This window comes from Sus scrofa, chromosome 3, assembly GCF_000003025.6.
Source record: "Sus scrofa isolate TJ Tabasco breed Duroc chromosome 3, Sscrofa11.1, whole genome shotgun sequence".
NCBI lineage: Eukaryota > Metazoa > Chordata > Mammalia > Artiodactyla > Suidae > Sus > Sus scrofa.
In genome coordinates, this window is record NC_010445.4 from 10,865,345 (window position 1) to 10,891,005 (window position 25,661).

General features: G+C 48.1%; 2 protein-coding genes across 8 annotated transcripts in view; both read right to left on the reverse strand.

The window, feature by feature from the left end:
- The window catches only part of BCL7B (BCL tumor suppressor 7B), a 37,139-nt gene extending 14,998 nt beyond the window's left edge, over nucleotides 1-22,141 (reverse strand). Inside the window, exons 1-2 of one of the 2 annotated variants that reach the window (XM_013995535.2) lie at nucleotides 22,017-22,141; nucleotides 672-747 (exon numbers count right to left, since the gene is read on the reverse strand). In XM_013995535.2, the coding sequence (XP_013850989.1) occupies nucleotides 672-747; nucleotides 22,017-22,066 (126 nt within the window). In that variant the 5' untranslated portion in view covers nucleotides 22,067-22,141. Of the gene's footprint in view, nucleotides 1-671; nucleotides 748-3,708; nucleotides 3,971-22,016 lie in introns of those variants that run through there. The other variant, XM_003354498.5, reaches the window with a different exon arrangement.
- TBL2 (transducin beta like 2) overlaps nucleotides 1-25,661 on the reverse strand; it is a 42,095-nt gene that overhangs the window by 14,998 nt on the left and 1,436 nt on the right. Inside the window, exons 2-9 of one of the 6 annotated variants that reach the window (XR_001307367.2) lie at nucleotides 24,984-25,108; nucleotides 24,537-24,721; nucleotides 23,900-24,051; nucleotides 23,428-23,554; nucleotides 22,756-22,908; nucleotides 22,017-22,525; nucleotides 13,054-15,029; nucleotides 11,626-11,768 (exon numbers count right to left, since the gene is read on the reverse strand). Coding sequence is in view for 3 of the 6 variants with exons in the window: in XM_013995532.2 (XP_013850986.1) it covers nucleotides 22,063-22,525; nucleotides 22,756-22,908; nucleotides 23,428-23,554; nucleotides 23,900-24,051; nucleotides 24,537-24,721; nucleotides 24,984-25,108 (1,205 nt within the window). In the remaining 3 variants the exon portion in view is untranslated. The other 5 variants (XR_001307369.2, XR_002342318.1, XM_013995532.2 and 2 more) reach the window with 5 other exon arrangements.

Below are 25,661 nucleotides of genomic sequence, written 5' to 3' on the forward strand. Positions count from 1 at the left end.
TGACCTGTGGTGTAGGTCAAAGCCATAGCTCAGATCTGGCACTGCTGTGGCTGTGGTGTAGGCCGGCAGCAACAGCTCCCATTAGACCCCTAGCCTGGGAACCTCCATATGCTATAGGTGTGGCCCTAAAAGGACAAAAGACAAAAGACAAAAAAAAAAAAAAAAAAAAAAAAAAGAAGAAGAATATACGGGTGTCCAAACAAACTCATGGAAGAGGAATTAGAAAGGCTTACATACACACACACAACGCATGTAATACGCTATAGTGCATAGCTAGTTGAAGTCCACAACATTTTTCTTACAGGGCCAGATAATAAGTATCTCAGGCTTTGCAGGCCATTGGGTCTTATGGTAATTAGTCAACTCTGCCATTACAGTGCAAAAGCAGCCACAGATAATAAGGAAACCAACAGGCATAGCTGTGTTCAAATTACACTATATTGACAATCATGGGGAGCAGGCCCAGGCTGTAGTTTGCCTGGAAAGGAGAAATGGATTGAGAAAAGGAAATAAGGGGGAAATAATAAAATAAGAGGCTTTGCACGGACCAATGACAGAGGGTGCCTTGAAGTATTTTCAACGCCATTCAGGGAAAATAAATTCCATTATAATTAAGAGGCAAAGAAAGAAGAACGTTACCTTTTGGTCGTTTTGATTTTCTTCACACTTACCTCCTTGCTGTCTGTCACAGGAACCCACTTAAATATCCTAAGGGACGTGTCGCCTACGGTCACCCATTTTTTCTCCCTAAAACAAAGACACTTCTTAGAACTGATAATAAAATAGATGATCTGTTGACAACGTGTGCTTTTCTACTTCTCTGATCACTCCTTCAATCGAAAAGGTCTTCTAAACTTCCACCGTCAAATCACAGCTTACCTATCAAATTCCTCTAGCTCTGAATCCTCTACTTGCCACCTTCGCTCGTATACAGCGTGCCAACACCTCTTTTTGGAGTTCCCGTCGTGGCGCAGTGGTTAACGAATCCGACTAGGAACCATGAGCTTGCGGGTTTGATCCCTGGCCTCGCTCAGTGGGTTAAGGATCCGGCGCTGCCGTGACCTGTGGTGTAGGTTACAGATGTGGCTTGGATCCCGCGTTGCTGTGGCTCTGGCGTAGGCCGGCGGCTACAGCTCTGATTCAACTCCTAGCCTGGGAACCTCCATATGCTGCGGGAGGGGCTCAAGAAAAGGCAAAAAGACAAAAAAAAAAAAAAAAAAAAAAAAAAACCTCTTTCCTCACAGATGACAGCAGTATAGAGTGTCAGCACGCTTTCAAACTCAAATACACATTTCATCTAACTCCTTTCTCTCCAGTTAGTTCAATTTCACTCATATTTACAAAGGCCCTGCAGGAGATAAAGGATATGGAAGATAGGGTCCCTACCTAGGGAACTAATAGGAATGAAAAGATAACAAACCACTGTAACACATGAAGGTGACAAGGAAGAAGGCTTCAAGAGTAAGACCAGGACACATCCCATGGAAGGTAGAACTCCTATGACTCCTGTGGAACTCTGGATTGAAACACGATTCCATTGAAAAATAATCACAGGAGCAGGACAAGACGCTTTCAGCTAACAGAATGAGCTTACACTGGTGTCTGGAAGAGATGAAGGCCAAGACATGGAAATACTACTTTAAGATTTTATTTTACAGGGAGTTCCTGTTGTGACACAGTGGAAACTAATCCAACTAGTATCCATAAGGATGTGGGTTCGATCCTCGGCCTCTCTCAGTGGGTCAGGTATCCAGCGTTGCTGTGAGCTGTGGTGTAGGTCGCAGACACAGCTCAGATCCTGCATTGCTGTAGCTGTGGTGTAAGCCAACGCTTGTAGCTCCAAATCCACCCCTAGCCTGGGAATTTCCATATGCTGTGGGTGCGGCCCTAAAAAGACAAAGCAAAAAAAAAAGAAAAAGAAAAAGAAAATTTCAAGTCCAAATTTAAGGACAAAAAAAGCAAAAAAAAAAAAAAAGTAACTGCTGTTACTGTTGCTATAGCTGCTGCTATTGAGTAAACGATGACATCACAAAAATGTAGAGATTGAGATGTAACGGAAAGAATGAACTAAAGACCTAGGAAACTGGAATTAATTCCTGGACAAGCCACTCCATTTCCTCATTTATCCAACAAATATTTAATATGCAAGAAGCCTATGCTAGGTCTTAGACACACAAGGAATAAGATACACAGTCCTGACTCCCACAGGGCCCACATTCCAACTGAAAACAGACATCACACAACTCAGCTCAGTTAGAAACCTAATCATTAGATTTAACCATATCAAACTACCACTGCTGTAGGTTAAAAAGGCATATATAGGAGACATCTTATTCATCAACCTAATACAATTATGGAAAGTTCTATGTAAGGGACCTGATTTAGATAGGGCATCTTGAAAGTTGTCTTTGAGGAAGAAACTGCAGAGCTTAGCTAGGAGTTAACCAGGCAAGGGGAAGGAGAGGGTTAAGAAGGACACTAGGCAGCAGGAAAAGCAGTACGGCCCCAATTGAAAGATGGCCAGCATCCTAGAAAAGAGGGCAATTTGAGCCAGGCTGATGAGGCAAGAATGATCACCTCTGATCTTTATTCTAAGAGCAAGAAGAGATCAATGAAGCATTATCTCCTAAGTAGGGGAGTGCAGGAAGATTCACACTTGAGAAAAATGCTATGTGATAATGGACTGGGGAGTGAGCCAGCCCCGAAGCAGGGAGATCATCCGGAGGCTGGTACCGAGTTCGGGGTGAGAGAAGATGGTCATCTGCCCTAAGCTCCAGGTGGGGGCAGAGATGGCCGGAAGAGAAAGGTATGCCCATTCTTAGGTTTCATCAAAAAGGATTAGATGTGGGGGGGGGGATCGTTTATTATTTAACTAGTATTGAGTCCAACTATATATGAAGCCCTTAGAGATAAGGAACTTGGTCCTGTGTAGAGAAATGGACAAATAAACATTCAAGATAATAATGACCCTAAAGGAGGCTTCCTGGAGGGAGCTAACACCTTACCGGGGCTTTAAAGTTATTAGCAGTAATCAGCTAGAGAAAAGTACTTATGAAGCTAGAGCAAATAGTTGGCTGTGAAAAATTAAGCTGATAACGCACTGGAGTTCCTCATACAACATAGGCGGTCAACCAGCACCCGAGAAGAACGTTACAAGAACCGAGAGAAAATGCCCCCCCAGGTCGCAGCGTGTGGGCCGGTATTAGGGAAAAGAGCCGGCTTTTGATTCCGACGACCACTTGGTCGCATGGCAGTTGTTTACCCAGCAGCTCTCACCTAACTTAGACGACTTAATACGTACAGCGCTGTCTGGCCAACGTGAAATTCTCAGACTGTTAGTTACTATATGGGACAGTTCAGAACGCAAAAGGCTCCTAACGCTGACGGCCCCGGGGACGAAGCCCACACGAAGACCGGCGTGAAAGCCAGAACCCGCAAAGCGAGCAACGCCGGAAGACGGCAGCTCCCGCGGGCGCCGAGCTACCCGAGGGCAGGTGGGCGGGCCCGCAGGCCGGGCGACCTGCTGATTGGCCGCGGCCGGCGCGCCCTCTGACCTCACGGCGACGCCAGCGGCACCCTCCACCCGCCTCCTCCGCTCCCCCCTCCCCCCAAGCGCTGCCGGTCTGCTCCTACCCCGCCAGGCAGTTCGCCGAGGCTCTGGGCCTGGGCAAGCGACCCCCGCCAGCACCCTCCGCTTCCGCCCCTCACCATTTCCGCACTTTCTCGATGGCCGCCATCACTTTCTTGATGTCGTCCTTGGCCCGGCTGCGGGTCTCGGCCCGCACTGACCGGCCCGACATGGCGGCGGCGGGAGCGGCGGGGGCCGGGACACTGCTCCCAAGACACGGGGAATCGCGCCTCACGCGCCGCCACCCGCCCGGCGCAGCAGCGTCACCGCGGCCGTCGCCCCCACCGTGCGCGCGTGCGCGAGGAAGCGCGCGCCCGCCCTCCTCTTGAGGCTCGGGGCATCAACGCGCCTGCGCGCCCCGCCCCGGGTGCCCCACCCCGGGAGACCCACCCAGTGCACCACTCCCTCGTTGTCCTACCTTGGGTGTCCGTCCCAAGGCACCCAAGGAGTCCACTGGGCCCCCACGCAGGCCCAGGTATGCAGTGAGCTGACTGCACGTGCTGTGTGCAGGGTGAGGTGCGAGGCGCTGCAACCGGCGTCCCTGGATCTTTCCCGGGGGATTTGGAGATCAACACCTTCATCCTCTGGCCAGGGCTGCCGATATAACCTGTATTTTATGGACTTGACTCCCTACGGTACCGAGATTCTATACCACCGTGTCCTGCTGCCTTTCCTCTTTGGGGCCCTAGCTCCGGCTGCGCTCCAGCCAGAGAATTTCACACCTTCAGTATGCCTTCCAACCTTAGCACACATCTGTTCCCCACCTGGAATTCGCTCATCTCTTCATCTGAAGACCATTTACTCTTCCAACATCCAGTTGGAGCTTAGAGAAGCCTTCCCCTTGTATTCTGGGTTTCCGATTTGTCCATACTTGGCACTCTGCATCACTGTCACGTTTAATTCAGCAATTGTTGATTAAATGATGCCTGCATTGTGCAAGGCTCTGTGCTAAGTGCTGAGGACAAAATCTGGGGGTTTGCTTCCAGAGCTTACAGTTTAGTAGAACAGGCAGGCCAGAAAAACAGGTATTTATAAATGCTAGGCTCAAGTCATGCAAGTGCTATGACAACCCTAATCTGGATAAGGAGTATCCAGGGGCATCTGGGAACAAATGACCTTGTAGTTGAGCTCTGAAAACACTGTAGGTCCAATTGCTCTAGGGCCTGTGACCACAGACACTATAATGCTAAGTAAATGTTTGAGTGAATGTTTAACCTTCAGCGCAGCTCCCTTGCTCTGCCCCCACACACAACTCAAGGCATTTACTAGCGCTTGTGGTATGCGGGGAGGGTCCTATAGCAGCTGCTTCAGGAAATAGAAAGGAAGCAGGTGACAGTCTACATTACTAGATAGCGTCTACTTCTTTTACCTCCAGGGAAATGTCAAGCCAACCCCGAACTTGACAGAGTCTCTATGACTATTTAGCCTTTCATAATCCACCAACATCATGGCTTGACAAGCATATGTTGTCTTGCTGGTGAGAGGCCCAGGAATAGTGTCTGCCTGGCTGAAGAGTGGAAGAGCTGAACCAGCATATGGAGGGAAGGATGATTCTAGAAATAATGGGATCAAAGGTGCATCTGTTTCTCAAAGCCATTGATCCAAAATAGCAACCCAAGAACTACCAGAGCACCTGCTACATGCCCTTCTGCTGTGGACACCGTGGGTGATGCAGAAATGAGTAGGACTCCCTGGAGTTCTCTTGTAGCGCAGCAGGTTAAGGATCCAGCATTGTCACTGCAGTGGCCTGTGTCACTGCTGCGGCACGAGTTCAGTCCCTGGCCCAGGAAGTTCCACAGCCATGGGTGTGGTCAAAAAAAAAAAGGTGAGGATAAGGAATGCAATAGGAAAATAAAACATAAGACAGAGAAGGTGGTAAGTGTCGTGAAAGAGGCCAGCTCTCTCCAGTTCTGTTAATAGGGCACCCTGGTCTAGGCACACAGCCCTGGGCAGTTATATCTCCCTATGAGCCTCCTACACCCAACTTTCCTCCAGTTACCCTGCCAGCCAGCCCCCTTCCTCAGGCCATCTTCCGCTCTAAAGACCCAGTGATCCTCCAGTTTCTTGCTCACATTTGTCTATCTGGCCCTGCATTCCCCACCTTATCTCCCACTGAAGCTCTCTGTGTAAGAGAGTGATCAGAGTGGGCACCTGCCAACTATATCCTGCAAGCCACACAAATGTCCTCTGCTGACAGAATTTTTTTTGTTTTTTTTTTTTTTTGTTTTTTTTTTTGGTTGCACCTGCAACATGCAGAAGTTCCAGGACCAGAGATGGAACCTGCACCAGAAGAGTGACAATGCCAGGTTCTTAGCCATCTGAGCCGCCAGGAAGCTCCCTTGACATACTTTTCTTTCAAAAGATTGCACCTTGGGGAGTTCCCGTCGTGGCGCAGTGGTTAACGAATCCGACTAGGAACCATGAGGTTGCGGGTTCGGTCTCTGCCCTTGCTCAGTGGGTTAAGGATCCGGCATTGCCGTGAGCTGTGGTGTAAGTTGCAGACGTGTCTCGGATCCTGCGTTGCTGTGGCTCTGGCGTAGGCCGGTGGCTACAGCTCTGATTCAACCCCTAGCCTGGGAACCTCCATATGCCGCGGGAGCGGCCCAAAGAAATAGCAAAAAGACAAAAAAAAAAAAAAAAAAAAAAAAGATTGCACCTTGGCATTTCCAAGGTGAAAGTCCTTTGCTAGATACAGAGGTGGGTGCTGAGATGGGCAGCCCAGACCTTGGCCTTAGGCAACTTGCATGCAAGGCAGGGACTCTCCTTCTCAGAGTAAAAGCTGCAGTGGCCTGTGATACCCCAACTGCCCTTGGATATCCCTGAAGATCACAAGCCTAATCATAATTGGAGGTTTTTGATTTTTCATTTGCTTTATATTATCTAAATATCAGCCCTGTGATGGCAGGGACCCCCTCATAGTTCATCAGAACATCCCCAATGCTTAGCACAGAGGAGGTGCTGAATAGAGGAGTGAAGGAGTGAGTGACCACCCCCCTCCCAGGCTAGGAATCTAACGGGAGCTGCTGCTGCCGGCAGATCTGAGCTGTGTCTGTGACCTACACCACAGCTCACGGCAATGCCGGATCCTTAACCCACTGAGCAAGGCCAGGATCGAACCCACAACCTCATGGTTCCTAGTCGGATCCGTTTCCACTGCACCATGACGGGAACTCTTCTTTATTTTTTTTAATGATTTTTATTTTTTCCATCATAGCTGGTTTACAGCGTTCTGTTGATTTTCTACTATACAGCAAGGTGACCCAGTCACACATGCATATATACATTCTTTTTCTCCCATTATCATGCTCCATCATAAATGACTATAGTTCCCAGTGCTATACAGCAGGATCTCATTGCTTCTCCATTCCAAAGGCAATAGTTTGCATCTATTAACCCTAAATTCCCAGTCCATCCCACTCCCTTCCCCTCCCTCTCGGCAACCACAAGTCTGTTCTCCAAGTCCATGTGTTTCTTTTCTGTGGAAAGGTTCATTTGTGCCGTACATTAGATTCTAGATACGTGCTATTATATGGTATTTCTTTCTTTTTCTGACTTACTTCACATAGTTGTATCCATGTTGCTGCAGATGGCATTATTTCATTCTTTTTTATGGCTGAGTAGTATTCCATTGTGTATGTATACCACATCTTATTCCATTCATCAGTCGATGGACATTGAGGTTGTTTCCATGTCTTGGCTATTGCCCACACACTCCCTTTAGGCCCGCCATCAGCTGTTTTCTCCCTTTCCACCCTGTCCACATTGTCTGGAACTCATCCCACTTTCTTTGTCAGAGCAGTTTAGCTCCTGCATAGCACCCAGCCCTCCCCAACCAGCACACCTGTCTGGGGCCAGCACACCTTTGATGACCAGGCCTCTTATAAAGTCCTTTCCATGGCTCCCCATTGCCTAAGTTCAACCTTATGCCATTGCTCTACTCAGGGTCCCAGTTATGACCCCAGTCACATCGAAAGGAATGCCAGGAGACAGAAACCCTGGGTCAGGATCCCACCCAGCCGTATACTTATCTCATGGGTTTGCGTGGGTCACTTAACCATTCTGAATCCTAAGTGTGGTTTTGTTTTGTTTTCTGTGAAGTTACGTCAATAACAATGGCACTGTACTTCCCAGGCTTGTGCTGAGGATCTGTGAGGTAGGAACTGGATGAGCTTTGTAAACCACAAAGTGCCTTGCAGTGGCTTCTGGTGCCACTGCTCCTGCCTGTACTCTTGTTCAGCTGCAGCTGAACAAGACTTGTTCCCTGTTCACTGAAGAGATTCTGCACACTTCCGCCTCTGTGCTCCTACTCACTCTTCGTCTCCCTGGAGGCCGGCTCTTCCCTCTCACAACCCCCTCAACGTCCTCCTTTGGAAATTCCCATCTTTCAAGACTCAACCTCCACAACTGTTCCAAAAGCATATAATCCCACCCTTAGGCCTAGGCCCCCTTAGAGCATTGAATTCACCTCTCTCAGCCCTTTCCTTTTTTTTTTTTTTTTTAGGGCCCCACCTGCAGCATATAGAAGTTTCCCGGCGAAGGGCTGAATTGGAGCTACAGCTGCCGGCTTACCCCAGAGCTACAGCAACGCCAGATCCGAGTTGCATCTGTGACCTATGCTGCAGCTTGCAGCAATACCGGATCTTTAACCCACTGAGCAAGACCAGGGATTGAACCAGCATCCTCATGGATACTAGTCAGGTTCTTAACCTGCTGAGCCACAGCAGGAACTCCCTTTTTTCTTTTTAGGTTGTATTTTATTTTCATCATTTTGTCTTAATGTATAACATACACATGCTACAAAAGTAAAAGAGTACAAAATGTTGGTAATTGTGAAGTTGTGTAATGGATACGTGGGTGTTCCTTATACTCTTGTCTCTATTTTGGTCCATTATGAAAAGGTTTTTTCCAAGGGATACAGTGAAGTTCAAAAGGTAAAAAAAAAAAAGCAAGTCCGTCCTTCTTAACCTCCCCTGGTCTCACAGTCACCCTGTCCCCCTCTGCCTAGCCTTCTAAAAAGAGTCTGTACCAGTGGCCTCAACCTGACTGCACCTGGCATGCTTCAAAAGATACCGATGTAGAGTTCCCACTGTGGCACGACAGAATCGGCAGCATCTGTCACAGTGGGTTAAAGGATCTGGCATAGGTCACAACTGTGGCTCAGAGCTGATCCCTGGCCCAAGAGATGGCCATAAAATTTAAAAAAAAAAAAAGATACCTTTGCCTGAGTTCTTCTCCCCCCCCCACTCCGAGAGGTTCTGATTTATGGGATTACAGCCCAGCCATTAGGATTTGTTTTTAAGCCTTTTTTTTTTTTTTCTTTTTAGGGCTGCACTTGCAACATATGGAAGTTGACATACCCAAACATACCCCAGCCTACACCACAGCCACAGCCACACAGGATCCGAGAGCTTCGTCTGCAACCTACACCAACCGCAGCTCATGACAATGCTGGATCCTTAACCCACTGAGCGAGGCCAGGGATCGAACATATGTCTTCACGGATGCTAGTCGGGTTTGCTAACTGCTGAGCCACAGTGGGAACTCTGTATGTGTGTGTGTGTGTGTGTGTGTGTGCGTGTCTAAGCTTTCTAGATTGCTTTAATGTCTAGCCAATGTTAAGAACCACTGGTCCACACACTTAGAAACATACATACAAAAGTACATATTCATGCAAATCATTGCAGCATGCTCTGTGCCTTATTCTGTACTTTGATATTTTATGTCACATCATTGTGTTTGTTCTCTGTTGCTGCTATGACAAATTATAGCAAACTTATCGCCTTTAACAGCACAAGTGTCTTATCTTGTAGGTTAGAGGTCTGATAGGGATCTCACTGGACTAAATTCAAAGTTCATTCCTTCTTAGAGATTCCAGGGGAAAATCTCTTTCCTTTCCTTTTCCACCTTCTAGGAGCTGCCCACTTTCCTTGGTTCATGGCTCTCTCCTGTCTTCCAGGCCAGCAACATCAGGTAGAGTCCTCCTCCTGCTGCCATATCTCTGACTCTCTCTTCTGTCTCCCTTTTCCACCTTTAAGGACATTGTGTCCCTGTGATTCCCTTGGGCCTTCTCAGATAACCCAGGATAATCTCTCTATTTTAAAGCCAGCCAAGGAGTTCCCTGGTGGCTCAGTGGGTTAAGGATAGGGCATTGTCACTGCTGTGGCTCATGTTTAATCCCTGGCCCCTGAACTTCCACATGCCACGAGCAGTGTGGAAATAAAAAAAATAATAAAATAGGCAGCTGATTAATGACCTTAGTTCCCTTTTGGCACGTGCAATGAACTCAACGTTTATGTCATGGCAAAATTTACATGTTGAAATCTGAACGCCGTTTGATGGTATTAAGCAATGCGTTTGATGCAACTAGAGATTCTCGTACTAAGTCAGTCAGGAAGAGAAAAACAAACACCATATGATATCACTTATATGAGGAATCTAAAATACGGCACAAAAGAACCTGTCTACAAAACAGAAATAGACTCACAAACATAGAGAACAGACCTGTGGTTGCCAAGGTGGAGGGGGAGGGAGTGGGATGGACAGGGAGTTTGGGGTTAGTAGATGCAAACTATTACATTTAGAATGGACAAGCAATGCGGCCCTACTGTGCAGCATAGGGAACTATATCCGGCCTCTTTGGATGGCCCGAGATGGAAGATAATTTAAGAAAGGGAATGTATGCAAATGTATCACTGGGCACTTTGCTGGGCAGCAGAAATTGGTACAACCTTGTAAATCAACTATATTAAATTTTTTTTTAAAAAAAGAGGTGTCTTCGGGAGAAAATTAGGTCATGAGAGTGGTGCCCTCGTGAATGGTATTTGTGCTCTTTTTTTTGCAGGAGGGTATGGCCACAGCATGCGAAAGTTCCCAGGCCAGGGATCAAACCCTTGCCACTGCAGCAACAATGCCAGGTCCTTAACCACTAGGCCACCAGGGAACTCTGTGTTTATGCTCTTATAATCAGGACCCCAGAGAGCTATCTTGCCCTTTTTCTGCCATGTGAGGACACAACGAAAAAGTGGTCATCTATGAACCAGCAAGCAGGCTCTCACCAGACATCAAATCTTGGACTTGATTCTCCAGTGCCTTGATCTTGGACTTCCCATCCTCCTAAACTGTGAGAAATTTCTGTTGTTTAAGCCATCCAGTTATGGTACTCCGTTATAGCAGCCCAAACTAAGACAGTACGTATCCTAACAAATTCAAGATTCCAGGTATTGGGAGGTGGGTGTCTTGGGTAGAGGGCATTATTAGGGGAAAATGCATTTAATGTATTTTTTAAAAGATGATCTTGCCTAGGAACCTCCGTATGCCACGAGTACAGCCCTAAAAAGCAAAATAAATAAATAAAAGATGATCTTGGAGTTCCCATTGTGGTTCAGTTGGTTAGGAACCCAACTAGTAGAGTTCCCATCGTGGCACAGCAGAAACAAATCCGACTAGGAACCATGAAGTTGCGGGTTCGATCCCTGGCCTTGCCCAGTGGGTTAAGGATCCAGCGTTGCCGTGAGCTGTGGTGTAGGTCCCAGATGTCGCTCAGGTCTGGCGTTGCTGTGGCTGTGGCGTAGGCCGGCGGCTACAGCTCCAATTAGACCCCTAGCCTGGGAACCTCCATATCCCACAGGTGCAGCTCTAAAAAGACAAAAAGACCACAAAAAAAAAAAAAAAGAAAGAAAAGAACCCAAGTGGTATCTATGAAGATGCAGATTCAATCCCTGGACTCTCTGAATGGGTTAAGGATCCAGCATTGCCGCAAGCTGAGGTGTAGGATACAGAGGAGGCTTGGGTCTGGGATTGCTGTGGCTGTGGTGTGATTTGACCCCTGGGAACATCCGTACACCACATGTGTGGCCCTAAAAAGAAAAATAAATAAATACATAAAAATAAAATATGATCTTCTGTGTAGCCCAGTCTGGGAGCCAAGGCTCAGAAAGAATGTGCAAGGCTAAGGAGCTCTAACCCAGTTTCACTATCTATTTAAATATTCTCCTTAATTAAAAAGAAACAAAAATATTATTTATTTGTTTAAGTTTGTAACCCACGCATGTACATCCAGGCCTTCCTTCTCCCCACAACCTCAGGGAGGAAGCATCTTATATACTCTACATGCAGTCCATGGAAGATGATCAGCAACTCTCTGATGAAAGAAGGGAGGGAGGGAGGAGAGAAGGAAGAGAAGGAAGGGAGAATAAAAATAAGGGGGAGCTTGGAGTTCCCGTCATGGCGCAGTGGTTAACGAATCCGACTAGGAACCATGAGGTTGTGAGTTCGATCCCCGGCCTCGCTCAGTGGGTTAAGGATCTGGTGTTGCCGTGAGCTGTGGTGTAGGTCACAGATGTGGCTCGGATCCGGCATTGCTGTGGCTCTGGTGTAGGTCGGCAGCTACAGCTCCAATTCGACCCCTAGCCTGGGAACCTCCACATGCCGCGGGAGCGGCCCTAGAAAAGGCAAAAAGACAACAACAACAGCAACTACAAAATTTCCCATCTGTCACTTGATGTAAGTAGCTATGAGTTTTGGTCAACGGATGCTTTTGATGCCTGGAATCCTTGCTTCTATTAACTACACTTCTCTCTTCTTTGCTGGGAAACCACCTCCTCCCAATCTCAGTCCGGGGGGCTTTGGGTGACACTGACCCCACCCTCTGTCATCGAGATGGGCATGTGACCCAGGTCTGGCCAATCAGAGCACTGTAGATCATTAGTCACAGCGATTGGCTAAGGGATGGGTATGTGAACTAAGAAGGGACCTTCTCAGGACTTTTGCTGGAAGTCTTTTTTGGGCAGGTTTGGCCCTCCAAAAAAAGAACTGTGCGATGTCCTGTAAGAGATGCAAGTGATATCAATTTTTTTGTCTTTTTTTCCCTAAAATTAAAAATTTTTCCCTACTTTGCTTAATTATGATTTTAGAAATGCACTAACACCTTTTTTTTTTTTCTTTTTAGGGCCACACTGGAGGCACATGGATATTCCCAGGCTAGAGGTTGAATCAGAGCTGAGCCACCAGCCTACGCCACAGCCACAGCAATGCCAGATCCAAGCCACATCTGTGGGCTATGCTGCAGCTTGCAGCAACACTAGGTCCTAAACCCACTGAATGAGGCCCGGAATCAAACCCACATCCTCACGGATACTAGTTGGATTCTTAGTCTGCCAAGCCACAATGGGAACTCCCTGCACGAACTCCTGTTTTGCTGACTCCTCTGAGGACTATGAGCAAAGCTCTGTGACAGAAGGGAATCCAGAAACAAATAGAACCTTGCTCTTAAGGAGTAAAGACAGAGGGGGTATAATTTGGGCAACATCTTGGAGGGCAGGTGTATTCATTTTCTACGCTGCATAATAAATTGCTAAAAACTTAGTGGCTCAAAACAACACAGATTTATGTCGGTTTCCATGGGTCAGGAATCCAGTATGGCTTACCTGAGTCCACGTGCAAGGCTACGAGCAGTATGTGGCCAGGACTCAGGTCTCATCTGCAGAGCTTGACCAGCCAGAGACTCCCTCCCTTTCAGGCTCACTCAGGGTTTTGACAGATGTAACTTCCTTGCACTTTTAAGACTTCAGCTCTTAACTTCTAGAGGCTACTATGCAGCCCCTCCATAGGCCCCCTCACAACAGGCCGGCAGGGCAGAAAGCAAGTCTGCTGGCAAAAAGGAGCCTTATATACCATAACATAATCACACGTGACATCCCATTCCCTTTGGCAAGCTGGTTAGAAGCAAGCTGCAGGTCCCGCCCACACTGAAAAGGGAGGGGATTAACCAAAGGCAAGAACACCGGACGTAGGGATGTGCGTAGAAGAAAACACAGACAATGTGGAAACAAAGCTTTAGGCACCTTTCCCCAAAATATTAGTCTCTGAGACATGACTTTACTGCAGTAGCTATAATTATGAAAACAAGACACTTACATTTCACAGAGAGATCAGCAGAGAATCTGGTTTCCCTAATGCTCCTGGGGGGCTGCGTGCAGGCGGCAGGAAGACCCCAGAATGGGGCAGGGGGGGAGGCAAGGAGACGGGAAGTAACGGTTCACTGTTGGGAGGTCATCTTACCCCAAGTATTGTGTGGTTTGAAAACCACAAGTCGCATCTGTCCCTGACCCTTATCTTAAAACAGCCGCAGGTGCTGGGTGTTTAAAGGTTGTGCCCAACGCACACACTGGTTAAAGGCTGTGCGATCCCTGGGTCAGGTATTGGATGTGGGCACTTCAGAAGGGAGGTGAGAATGAGAATCCAAGTGGGCACTCAGGGACCACAAGGCCAGAGGCAACTAGGGAAGGCAGATGGAAGTTCTTTTTTCCTTTTAGGGCCACGTGGCATAAGGAAGTTCCCAGGTCAGGCTAGGGGTCGGATCAGAGCTGCAGCTGCCGGCCTACATCACAGCCACAGCAACATGGCATCTGAACCGCATTTGTGACCTACGCCACAACCTGTGGCAACGCCAGACCCTTAACCCACTGAGCCAGGCCAGGGATTGAAACTGCATCCTGATGAAAATTATGTGGGTTTCTTAACCCACAAAGGGAACTGGACGTTCTTTTATTTGACCAACTGACCCTATGTTAAGCTGTGAGGATACTGAAGTTCATCAGACATGTCACGTACTCTCCAGATAATCACAGCACAGATAGATGATAACACAATGTGGGGTAGAGATGGAGAAATGTTCAGCTTGGAAAAGCACTGAGGAGCCATTATGTTAATCTGAGGTAACATGAGAAAGGCAGTTTCCAAAGAGGGGCTCCTGGAGTTCCCTGTGGCCTAGAGGTTAAGGACCTGGCATTGTTACTGCTGTGGCTCTGGTTACAGCTAAGGCAAGGGTTTGATGCCTGGCCCGGGATTTCTGCATGCCCCAGGCGGAGCCAAAAAAAACAAAAAACAAAAAAAAAAACAAAACACACAGAGAGGCTCCCGAGAGAAGTGAGGTGATGGCCTTGTGACCAGGGACAAGAGTTGGGGATTTCTGGGGCCTAGCAGGGAATGGGAGAGCCCACTGAGAGGGCCCTGGGTGGCTGACCTGCAGCTCCTCCATCATTGGGCACAAGCAAGGAAACACCTGTAGGATCAGGGCAGTAGAGTAGGAATAACATTTAAGATCAAGGCAGACTAGCACAGGGCATGGTTCCCAAACACCGGTATCAGACTCACCTGAGAGTTCATAAAGAACACAGATGCCCAGGCCCGCGGAAACAGGAGAGGTCCTGGGCCCTTTGTAGTTAAACCCTGGCCCCAGGTGATTCTGACTCCTGCCACAGCTGGAGAACCAGCAGGAACATGAGCTCTAGACCCAGACTCCGCCGCCTTGAATCCCAGCTCAGCCATGTGCTGCCTAAGTGACCGGCAAGGCTGTCGAGTCACCGATTGTGATATGGGAATTGTAAGAGTCAGAGACCTGCTGGGAGGACGAAATGAGTTACTATCAGTACAGAACTGAGAATGGTGTCCGGACTATAATGAGTACTCGACAAATGGCAGCCATGATCATCTCATCAGTTTTAGCTGTGGCAGAAAGGAGCCATTAAAGAAGAAGAAGAAGAAAAAAGGAAAGGATTAGAGGGTAAAACAGGGTATTCAATCACTAGTTTCACTGAGATTTTTATTTTTTATTTTATTTTTTTGCTTTTCAGGGCCGCACCCACGGCGTGTGGAAGTTCCCAGGCTAGGGGTTGAATCAGAGCTGCAGCTGCAGGCCTACACCACAGCCACAACAATGTGTGATCTGAGCTGCGATGGCACAACCTACACCATAGCTCACGGCAACGCCGGATCCTTAACCCACTGAGTGAGGCCAGGGATCGAACATGCAACCTTATGGATCTTAATTGGGGTTTTGTTAACCACTGAGCCACGAAGGGAACTCCTCACTGAGATTTTTACAAAAACAAAAATCCTACTCAATAAGGAGCATACACAAACAGCCAGAAAGCGGTTTGAGACGTTTAAGCGGGAGGAAGCCAAGTTCGCCTTGGGCGCTGAGAGCATCCACGATGACTTCGGGTGGAAAAGCTCCGTCAGTTTATAAGAAAGACAGTCTGCTCAGCCCCCCACAGCTTCCCTGCTGTCCTGTCAGACTGATCCTGGGATGTGACGGAGGAAGGATCAGGGTGTAGATGTGGCCATGTTGGTACCCTGGCTGCAGCTGGTCTGTGGGATGCTTGGAAGAATTGAAAGGTGAGACTGGAGAGTCAGTAATAAGGCCACAGATACCTGTTAAGAAAAGGCACAACTGGGAGTTCCCATCCTGGCTTAGTGGTTAACGAATCTGACTAGTAACCATGAGGTTGCGGGTTAGATTCCTGGCCTTGCTCAGTGGGTTAAGGATCCTGTGTCGCCATGAGCTGTGGTGGAGGTCACAGACCTGGCTCGGATCCCACATGGCTGTGGTGGAGGCTGGCAGCTGTAGCTCCAATTCGATCCCTAGCCTGGGAACCTCCACATGCTACAGGTGTGGCCCTAAAAAGCAAAAAATAATTAAAAATAAAAGAGGCCTCCTCCAGAGGGACCTGTCCTGGCCCTCACCCTGCCAGGCCCCTCCCCATGAGGCACAGCTGTAAGACCAGGGAAATGTGATTACCCACTAGACCCTGGACTCCCTGTCCAAACCACCCCAAGCCTGCTTCCAGGGCTCGGATGAGCCTCTTTCCTGGCCCATTCTCACAAAGGTGATGCTAGCATGAGGCACACCCTAAGGCCCTAGTGGCTGCTGGCTGAGAGGCAGGTGGGGCCTTTTCATGGCCAAGATGGCATGACATATACCTGAATCTGAGAATTCTAAATTTGAACTTGGCCTTCCAGGATGTTATATCAAGGTAGGACATAACATTCTTGCACTCAGCTTAATTCATAACAAAGTCATGGCCTCCATTTGTATTCTTGCCTCTGCCTTTTTTTTTTTTTTTTTTTTTTTTTTTTCTTTTTGCCATTTCTTGGGCTGCTCCCGTGCATATGGAGATTCCCAGGCTAGGGGTCTAATAGGAGCTACAGCTGCTGGCCTACACCACAGCCACAGCAACTCGGGACCCAAGCTGCATCTGCGACCTACACCCCGATCACGGCAATGCCAGATCCTTAACCCGCTGAGCAAGGCCAGGGATGGAACCAGCAACCTCATGGTTCCTAGTCGGATTTGTTAACCACTAAGCCACAACGGGAACTCCTTGCCTCTGCCTTTACAACTACTGGTGATGGGCTGTGCTTAAAGGCATGCACTTCAGTACCAGATAGGCCTGAGCTCTAGACAAGCCATTTTTTGGTTATGGGCCTTGGGCAGTTTACTTGGACCCTCTAATAAACTGATGTCAAGGCTCTTTCAGTTCTGAGTATCCCAACTCAAACTGAGAGTCAGGAACAGGAATTTATTGGCTCTTCTATGGCCAGTGGTGTGTCTGGATCCAGCAGTCTAAGCAAGCAAGAGCCCCAGCTGACTTTCGACATCGTTAGCGGCTTTCCTGTGCTGCCTTCATTCTCTGGCGGGACCACACAAAGTTTACCTTACCCTCTACATACTAGGCAATCGCAGCAGAATATTAGAGATATTTTCACTTTCCTAAAGTTCTGGCAATGTCCAGGGATTGGCTGATTGGTCATATGCCCACCATGGAGAGTCTGGGTCTAACCCCTGTAGATTATATGGATTAAGAGTCGGGGAAGTGGAAGTTCACCCCATTAAAAACTAAGATGTGGTTGGTTACTGGGTTTTGCTGAGGCAAAAACAGAAATGAGCTGTTGGTGGTTGAAAGCTTAGCATTCAGTGTTAGACACGATTAATGTGATCAAGAAAATGAAAATGGGCTCAGACTGGGTCTGTATACTGAAGAGAAAGCAAGTGCAAACCACATTCATTTTCTGGCCGCCCTGAACTCTGGGATCAGGGTTGGAAGCTTGAAGAAGTGAAGAGCTGGACATACAGTCACAATCTCAGAAGATGCTGCCAGGTTTGGATATATGAATCACACTTTCAGTTGCAGTGGCTGATTCTGCAATGCCGGCCTGTGCCCATCAGTGGACCTCAGCCTCAAGAGCTGTGTGCTGGAGTTCTCTGGTGGCTCAGCAGGATAAGGATCTGGCGTTGTCACTGCTGTGGCTCGGGTTCGACCCCTGCTGTGGCTCGGGTTCCACAAGGTGTCGGGGTGACCAAAGCGGGGGGAAAGAGCTGTATGCTGAAACTAAGACATACTCACCTGGAAGACTCATATTTCTGGAATTTTGTAAAGGAGTACATGAATCCCCAAATTACTAAGTTTCTAGATATCTGGCCAATTTAAGGTCTATGATACAACCCACCCGCACCGAACACTCATAGCACAGAGTATGTACTTCCTAGTCACCTCCTCTAATCTCCAACTACAGAACACTTTTTTTTGGGTCTTTTTTGTCTTTTTTAGGGCCAAACCCACAGCATATGGCAGTTCCCAGGCTAGGGGTTGAATCGGAGCTGTAAGCTGCCAGCCTACGTCAGAGCCAGAGCCAAACCAGATATGAGCCATGTCTGCAATCTACACCACAGCTGACAGCAACAGTGGATCCTTAACCCACTGAGCAAGGCCAGGGATCGAACCCGCAACCTCATGGTTCCTAGTCGGATTCATTTCCGCTGCGCCACAATGGGAACTACACAGAATACTTTTTAACATGAGTCTTGTTATTACCCTAACCAAAAATTTTTATTTTTCCTGTGGCATACAGAGGCATACAGAGGTTCCCAGGCTAGGGGCTGAACTGGAGCTGCAGCCAGCAGCCTACACCACAGTTCACCGTAACACTGGAGCCTTAAGCCACCAAGCGAGGCCAGGGATTAAACCAGTGTCTTCATGGATACTAGTCGGGTTCATTAACTGCTGAGCCATGACGGGAACTCCTTACCTTAACTGAAATTGACTACAAGTATAAACTCATCTTTAAATGTGCACTTCTGTAATTTTTTTTTTTTTTTTTCATTTTTGGCCACCCCACAGCATATGGAGTTCCCAGACCAGGGATCAGATCCGAGCTGCAGTTGCGACCTAAGCCACAGCTGTGGCAATGCTGGATCCTTAACCCACTGTACATCAAACTTTTGTCTCAGCACTGCCAAGATGCTGCCAATCCTGTTGCACCATAGCAGGAACTCCTATTTTTTTCTATTCTTGATGACTGATAAAAATAGTCTATATACCATTTTTTACTATTTCCCCAAATTTTTATTTTGAAAAATTTCAAACCCATAGAAATTGAAATATTAATATTAAAGTATTAATGCTGCCTTCATACACAAGTTTTTTTTAAATTAAAAAAAAAATACAATGGCCTCTGGTCTACATTAATATCCAGGTAACTTCTCCATGCTTATAAGAGAAGCAGCCTCATCTTCACTGAGAGATTTCTGTCCTCACGAAGTCTCTGTAATGACTTTCTTGTAGTGCTGTCACTCGTCTTAGACATTCACAGCCCTAGAAGGCAGGCGGGACAGGGCTTATACCCATTTTACAGAAGAGGAAACAAATTCAGAGACGTCAAGTGATCTGCATGCTCAAGGTCTCAAGTCTCTAAGTGCCCCAGCTGGTTCTAGTAACTCAATATTCTGTGGTCACTTCCTCTCCTGGTCATACAATGAAAGTAGAGCCAGAGCCAAGCAGATATGCAAAGTGGTTTAGTCTCATTCTTCTGACAATCAGAAAGCAAATATTCACCAGGACCCACGTGCACAGTGTTATCAGTCTGTTAGGAGGAACATAAAACCACAGTACACAGAAGGTACTGAAATTTCTGTCAACTGCCCTGGTTTGAGTCCAACATTTACTGAGTACTTACTCAATCCCAGGTACCGTGTTTGGGATACAGAGCAAATCAGACAGACTAGGATTCCTGCGGAGCTCACATTCCAGCAGGTTAACGAACAATCCAGAAGCTGCCAAACAGAGACTGTTGGGCTGCCTTCTCCCCAAACTAGCTTTTTGTTTGGCCCATATAATGCTTAATTTTTTTTTTCACAGTAAATTGCCAACTTCTAGCTCCTCTCAAACAGGCAACTGCTGCTGGACTCCTGATGATTAAACCACAGCCACCTCTGCCCCTGGCCCAGGACACAGGCTGTTAAAGACCACCTCAGTCTCCACCATTTCCTGCACAGACGACAGTGGCCCAATTCACGCATTTATAGCACCCACTTGACGTCCATAGCATTTAAGCTGAGACCCTGAAACTAACAAATACCCAAACAAGGTAATTCCAGATAGCATTAAGGAATGCAAAATATGTCATCTCATTGGTGGAAAGGGCTACTTCAGATTGGGTGGTCAGGGAGGGTCCCTCCTAAACAACTGATAACTGAATTCTGACAAGCCTGACAAGTCTGTCGACAGAAAAATAATAATGCTTCTAAGCAGAGGAAAAAACACAGGTACAAATCCCCCTTGATGGCTGGAAATAACTTGGCTCGGTCCAGGAACAGCAAGGTTGGGATGGCTGGGAGAGTAGGAATAAAATCTCAGAGCAAGAAGCCAGATAATACAGGACTTTATAGGCCTTGGAGAGTATTTTGGATTTTATTCCAAGGGCAATGAGATGCCTTTGGAGGGTTTTAACTTGGGAACAATGTGATCTGTTTTATATTTTCAAAAGATCACTCTGCTACATAGAAAAGTGACTTAACGAGACAAGAGAGGAAGCGGGGGGGTGGATGAGGAAGCTATGTTATGGCAGTCCAGCAGGTGACAACGGCTAGGACCAGGATGGTAACAGCAAAGATGGAGAAAGGTAGCGGATTCAGGGTATAAACTGGAAAGTGACTAAGAGTTTTCTGATGGAGTGGATGGAACTAGTGTAGCAGGGCAGAGGGAGCAATGAAAAGGGAAAAATTAAGGGGGGCTCCAAGGTTGGGACTTGTTCAAACCTTTTGAGTTGAGTGTGGCTGGCGGAGGCTCTAGCTTTAGGGAGAGGGAGTAAGAACTTATTTGGATGGAGAAATTTTGCCTAGGCTCAAGTCTTCCTAGATTCCTCATTTCCCTCATGTCATATCCAAGCAGTCCTCAAAGTCCAAAAACTTGAACTTCTACATACCTAATATCTCCTATCAAGTCTGTCCTTCCGATTTCAACTTTGTATCCATTGCCTCTTGTCCTAAGTCAAGCCTCTCTTGCCTTGACTTTGATAACAGCCTTTGCCAGCTATGAATAAACTAACAAAAAGCACTTCACAGACGTGTGTACCTCCCTCCCGCCAGCCGTCCTGGATGGCAAAGATGTCTTATTCATATTTATCTCCAGTGTCCAGTGCTGGGCTAGGCACAGCATAGGTCTTCGGATATTTGATGAACTGAAAAGAGGTTCTCCTCAAACAGGCTCTACCCTCCTGGAAGAGAAGAGCCCCATCTTGGCTTTTTTTTTTTTTTTTGTCTTTTTGCTATTTCTTAGGCCGCTCCCGCAGCATATGGAGATTCCCAAACTAGGGGTCGAATCAGAGCTGTAGCCACCGGCCTACACCAGAGCCACAGCAATGCAGGATCCGAGCCGCGTCTGCAACCTACACCACAGCTCACGGCAACGCCGGATCGGCAACCCACTGAGCAAGGGCAGGGACCGAACCCGCAACCTCATGGTTCCTAGTCGGATTCGTTAACCACTGCGCCACGACGGGAACTCCAGCCCCATCTTGGGATTCTGTGATTCCCCCACACAACTTAAAGCAGAACCAGACAGGAAATGTACGATCAAGTCCCAGAAACTTGGCCTTCCCAAGGGATATGTTTCTTTCTAATGTAGTTTCAAACTGCCCTGTTTGAGTCCCACTTTTACCCAGTAGTCAATAAATCATGTTGCACAAAAGATAACATGTATTATGACTTTTCCACTTTTCTTCCAAATCTAGGAATTTTATACTCTCATACTCTCACATCTTTGTTAAAGATGTCAAGAGATAATTCTCCATTTTACAAATAAGAAACTGAGGCACAAAATGAAATCCCTTAATTACTGTGTGATGGAGTTAGGAGCTTTGCCTTTCCCTGAGCCATAGCACAGTTCTGGAATTGGAAGCTATTCTCATCTCCTACCCCTGCAAAACTGCTGGTTGGTACCCCGGCGTTCCCGAGGTTCTCCCCCACAATTACAAGCTTCTTTGGGTAGCAGGGTGTGTTGCCACAGGTCAAAGACCATGTTCTCTCTCTCTTCTAATTACCACTCTCCTCAGTGCCTGGAGAAGACAGACTCCACTCCTTGGGCCCAGGAAAAAGAGAAGCACCTTGATCATTAGCCTGGGAGGTCAAGTAAGGCCAAGAGTCACAACCAGCAAGAAGGGAGAGAGAGATCTAAGTAGGCAAGAATAGTTTCAATGGGAAAAAAGAGAGAGGAGCCACCATTAAGAAAATTAGGACACTCCTTTTGAACGGTTTCCAGCCGGGGTGTACCTGGAGAAGAGGCAGCAGTGGCGGCAGCAGTGCTGTACCCCCAGAGTCATTTCTTCAAGGCACCCAGGCTCTTCAGGGCCTCCTGGGCCTGCGTCAGCTGCTGCTGTAGCCTCTGGCGGGTGCTCTCATTGGAGGCCCGCTTCAAAAGGCCCTGCATTTCTTCCACCACTGCTCGGTGGCCAGGGGCGTTGTGGAAGAGCCGCACCGCCCGGTCCCCGCAGGAGGCCAGAAACCGGCCAGTGATGTCAAAGGACAAGTCAGTGATACACTCTCCATGGACCTGCTCAAAGCGCTCCTCCTCCTCACCCCTCCGGGTACTGTACAGATGAATACTGGTGCCACAGGCCAAGGCCAAGACTTGGGAGTCAGGGGAGAGTGCCAGGCGACACGGCATGGTGCTCGCTTCTTGAAAGCGGCCTGTCCTCAGCAAGTAGGGGTCCTGTTGCTTCTTGTACTCCACATCTGTGTCCCACAGTTTCCAGGTACCATCCTTGGAGACAGAGGCCATCCTGCAGCACAGAAAGTCACAGCTGTAGCCCCAACACTCCCCGAAGGGAGGCCACTGGGACAGCACTAGGGAATCCACTCGTCAGGAAGCCAGCTCCACCACTCTAGCTATTTCCTGCTGAGAGCCAGGCACCCCACCTGCTTCAGAGCTGCTGCAGGGAATGGCACAAGGATCCTGGTTGTCAAGCGGGGCTGGGAGCCGTTGCTAAGAAATCAGAGAGGGTTCACTCACCTCCGGGAGTCATTGGAGAAAGCGAAGAAGTGGACAGCTGCAGAGTGGCCCTTCAGTTCAAAAGCTCGAACAACTTCCTGAAAGTCCCCTTTTTTCCCAAAGCAGACTTCCCAAACTTTTACATCTGGGGTGAAGCCACACGAGGCCACAAACCTGCCAAAAAACCCAGTTTCCTTTAAAACAATTTCAAGGGCAGCTTTTTCTGCAAAGCCACCAAAACTTTTTCCTGAAAAAGTTAATAATCTTGTATCTAAATAACACCATCTTTAAACTTTTATACGTGACCTCAGTTCCTCCTCATGGCCATGCTGTAAGATACACAGTACGCCCACCCAAACTCTTTAAAAACTATGGATGAAGAAAAAGACTAAGGTCTTGAATCTAGGTTTCCTGATTCCACAGGTTTTGCTCTTCCCCCCGCCCTTTTTTGGCCAAACCCACAGCCTAAGGAAGTTCCCAGGCCAGGGACAGAATCTGAATGGTATCTGCGACCTACGCACACACTGGATCCTTAACCCACTGCACTAGGCTGGGCTTGAGCCAGCAACGCCACAGAGACAAGCCGGATCACTAACCCACGGTGCCAAAGCAGGAATTCCTCCTCCTGCTCTATCCCTGGCCCCCAGCCCCAACCTCTGCCCATCCCTGAGGCCAAGGGCCCCCCTTCCTCACCTGCTACAGGGGGATATAGCCGCATACGTATTATTCATCTGGTTGGTGTTGATGGTGGACAGCACCTGACCTTTCAGATTCCAGATGAGGATGGTCGTGTCACTGGAAGCAGTCATGATGAACTTCCCTGAGGAGAGAGGGGCGGCACGTGCGCTGAGGTCAATGACCAGATCAACTGTCATTCTCCAAAGAGACACTTATGAAGGCCTCTGCGGCCCAAAGTTTCCATCCTCCCCTCCTGAGCCAAGGGTTGCCACAGATAAGGATCTGGCTGAGGAGGGCGGCTATTCTTACCTGTCTCCTCGGGGGACTTGCAGCGACTCCCAGGACTCCAGGGGAGCCCAGAGCCAGAGCCCCTTCTGTCACCCTGGGGCTGAGCAAAACTCTCGGCTACTATTCAGTGATTGAGTAAGTGTAACTGGGTCTCTTTCCTCTTGCCTTGGGCAAGCTCCATCCCCTGAGCGCCTCTCACCTGTGTCGGCAATGCCAATGTTGACAATGGAAGCTTTGTGCTTTTTAGGAAAGTCCTCTGGGGTGGCTGTGAAAGTATAACCTCCGTCCTCTCGCTTAGTCATCTTGAAGACACGGAGGGTGTCTCCATTCGCCAGCCAGACGATGAAAGCTCTAGAGACAGAGAGCAGACAAGTCTCTCACTTGTTTGGATACAGAGACCTGTGTGTGCCAGGCCTGTGCTAGGCGGACTCTGAGCAAAGTCAGGATCTCCCTTGAGGACCTTAGTCCAGCCTCACAACTTAACCCCTTGGTTCCAAATCACTTAAAACTCTTTACAAGGTAAGACTCTCGTATCTCTGGCTCCTTCAACCATCTCTCTAGGTTTTAGAAAACCATTAGAGTTTCTAAGACTAATCTGGAAGCGAGGCTTTGGTACTTCCCAAGTAGGAACAGATCTTCCCCCTCTGCTTCTTTGCTATGTAGCTGCCTAGCTCTCCGGGATGGCCCAGGCAATGTCTGAACGGTCTGGATGTTCCCTTTCTGCTGCCGCAAAGGAGACCCTGGGTCTCCCCTTACTCTCCCAAACCAAGTATGGGAAGGCCATAAGCCTGGGCCAGGGCTTCTGCACGCAAACCTGGGGCTTCAGCCTGTCTCACCTGCAGTCAGGGCTGAAGCGCACCAGGATGGCATGGTCCAGCTCCACATTTGCTCTCATGCTGCGATGCTCCCGCTGCAGGAAATCCTTGGTGCTCCAGATGCGGATGGTACGATCATCTGCACAGGTGGCCAGGTACTTGCCATTGCTGCTAAAGTCCATGCAAGATATGTTCCCATTGTGGCTCTAGGGGAAGGGTTGTAGGAAGTATGAACAGGAACCCCTTGGGCTGATGGAGAAACCCAACCTGCAGTCATGACTCTGGGGCCCTGGTGCTTACATTAACAGCAAGCTGCTCATGAGCTGTGATGAGAAGGGACAGGATGGGGCATCCCCACTGAACTGGTCAGAGGCAGAGGGGTGTGTGGCACGCACAGAACACTACAAAGGAAAGGTCTGTGGGGTATGAGTCTTTGTATACATGTGCTATGCATGAGTACCGATGTACCTTCAAGGCTGCAGCCAGGAGGCGGTGGGTGAAGTTGTGTTGCTGAGGCTTCTCCTTGCGAATCCGCTGTTTCTGCTTCTTGGATTTCAAGGACTTGTCAGGTGGCAATCCATTTGCTTTCTGGCCTATAAGAAAGGGCCATGCCATCCATCCATTCACTCACTCAATAAGCACCTACTGATCACTTATGATTGACCTGGCATTGAATGACCAGATATGGCCCCTGTCCTCAAGAAGAGAGAAGAGCAGGGGAAGAAAAAAAAAAAAAAAAAAAAGAGGCTTCGGAATCAGACCTGGGTTTGGATGGTCTCTACCACGGAGTAGTCTCAAGGAGGCTGCTTGCTGTTAGTGTATGTGAGTGAACTATAATCACATAGCACATCAATGCACATTAGAAAAGGCTCCCTCGGAATTCCCCTTGTGGCTTAGAGGTAACAAACCCAACTAGTATCCATGAGGATGCAGGTCCGACCCCTGGCCTCGCTCGGTGGGTTAAGGATCTGGGGCTGCAACGCAGACATGGCTCAGATCTGGCATTGCTGTGGCGGAGGTTGGCGGCTACAGTTCTGATTCGATCCCTAGCCTGGAAGCTTCCATATGTCACAAGTGCTTTTTAGCCCTAAAAAGCAAAAAGAAAAAGAAAAAAGAAAGGAAGGAAGAAAGGACAGAAGGAAAAAA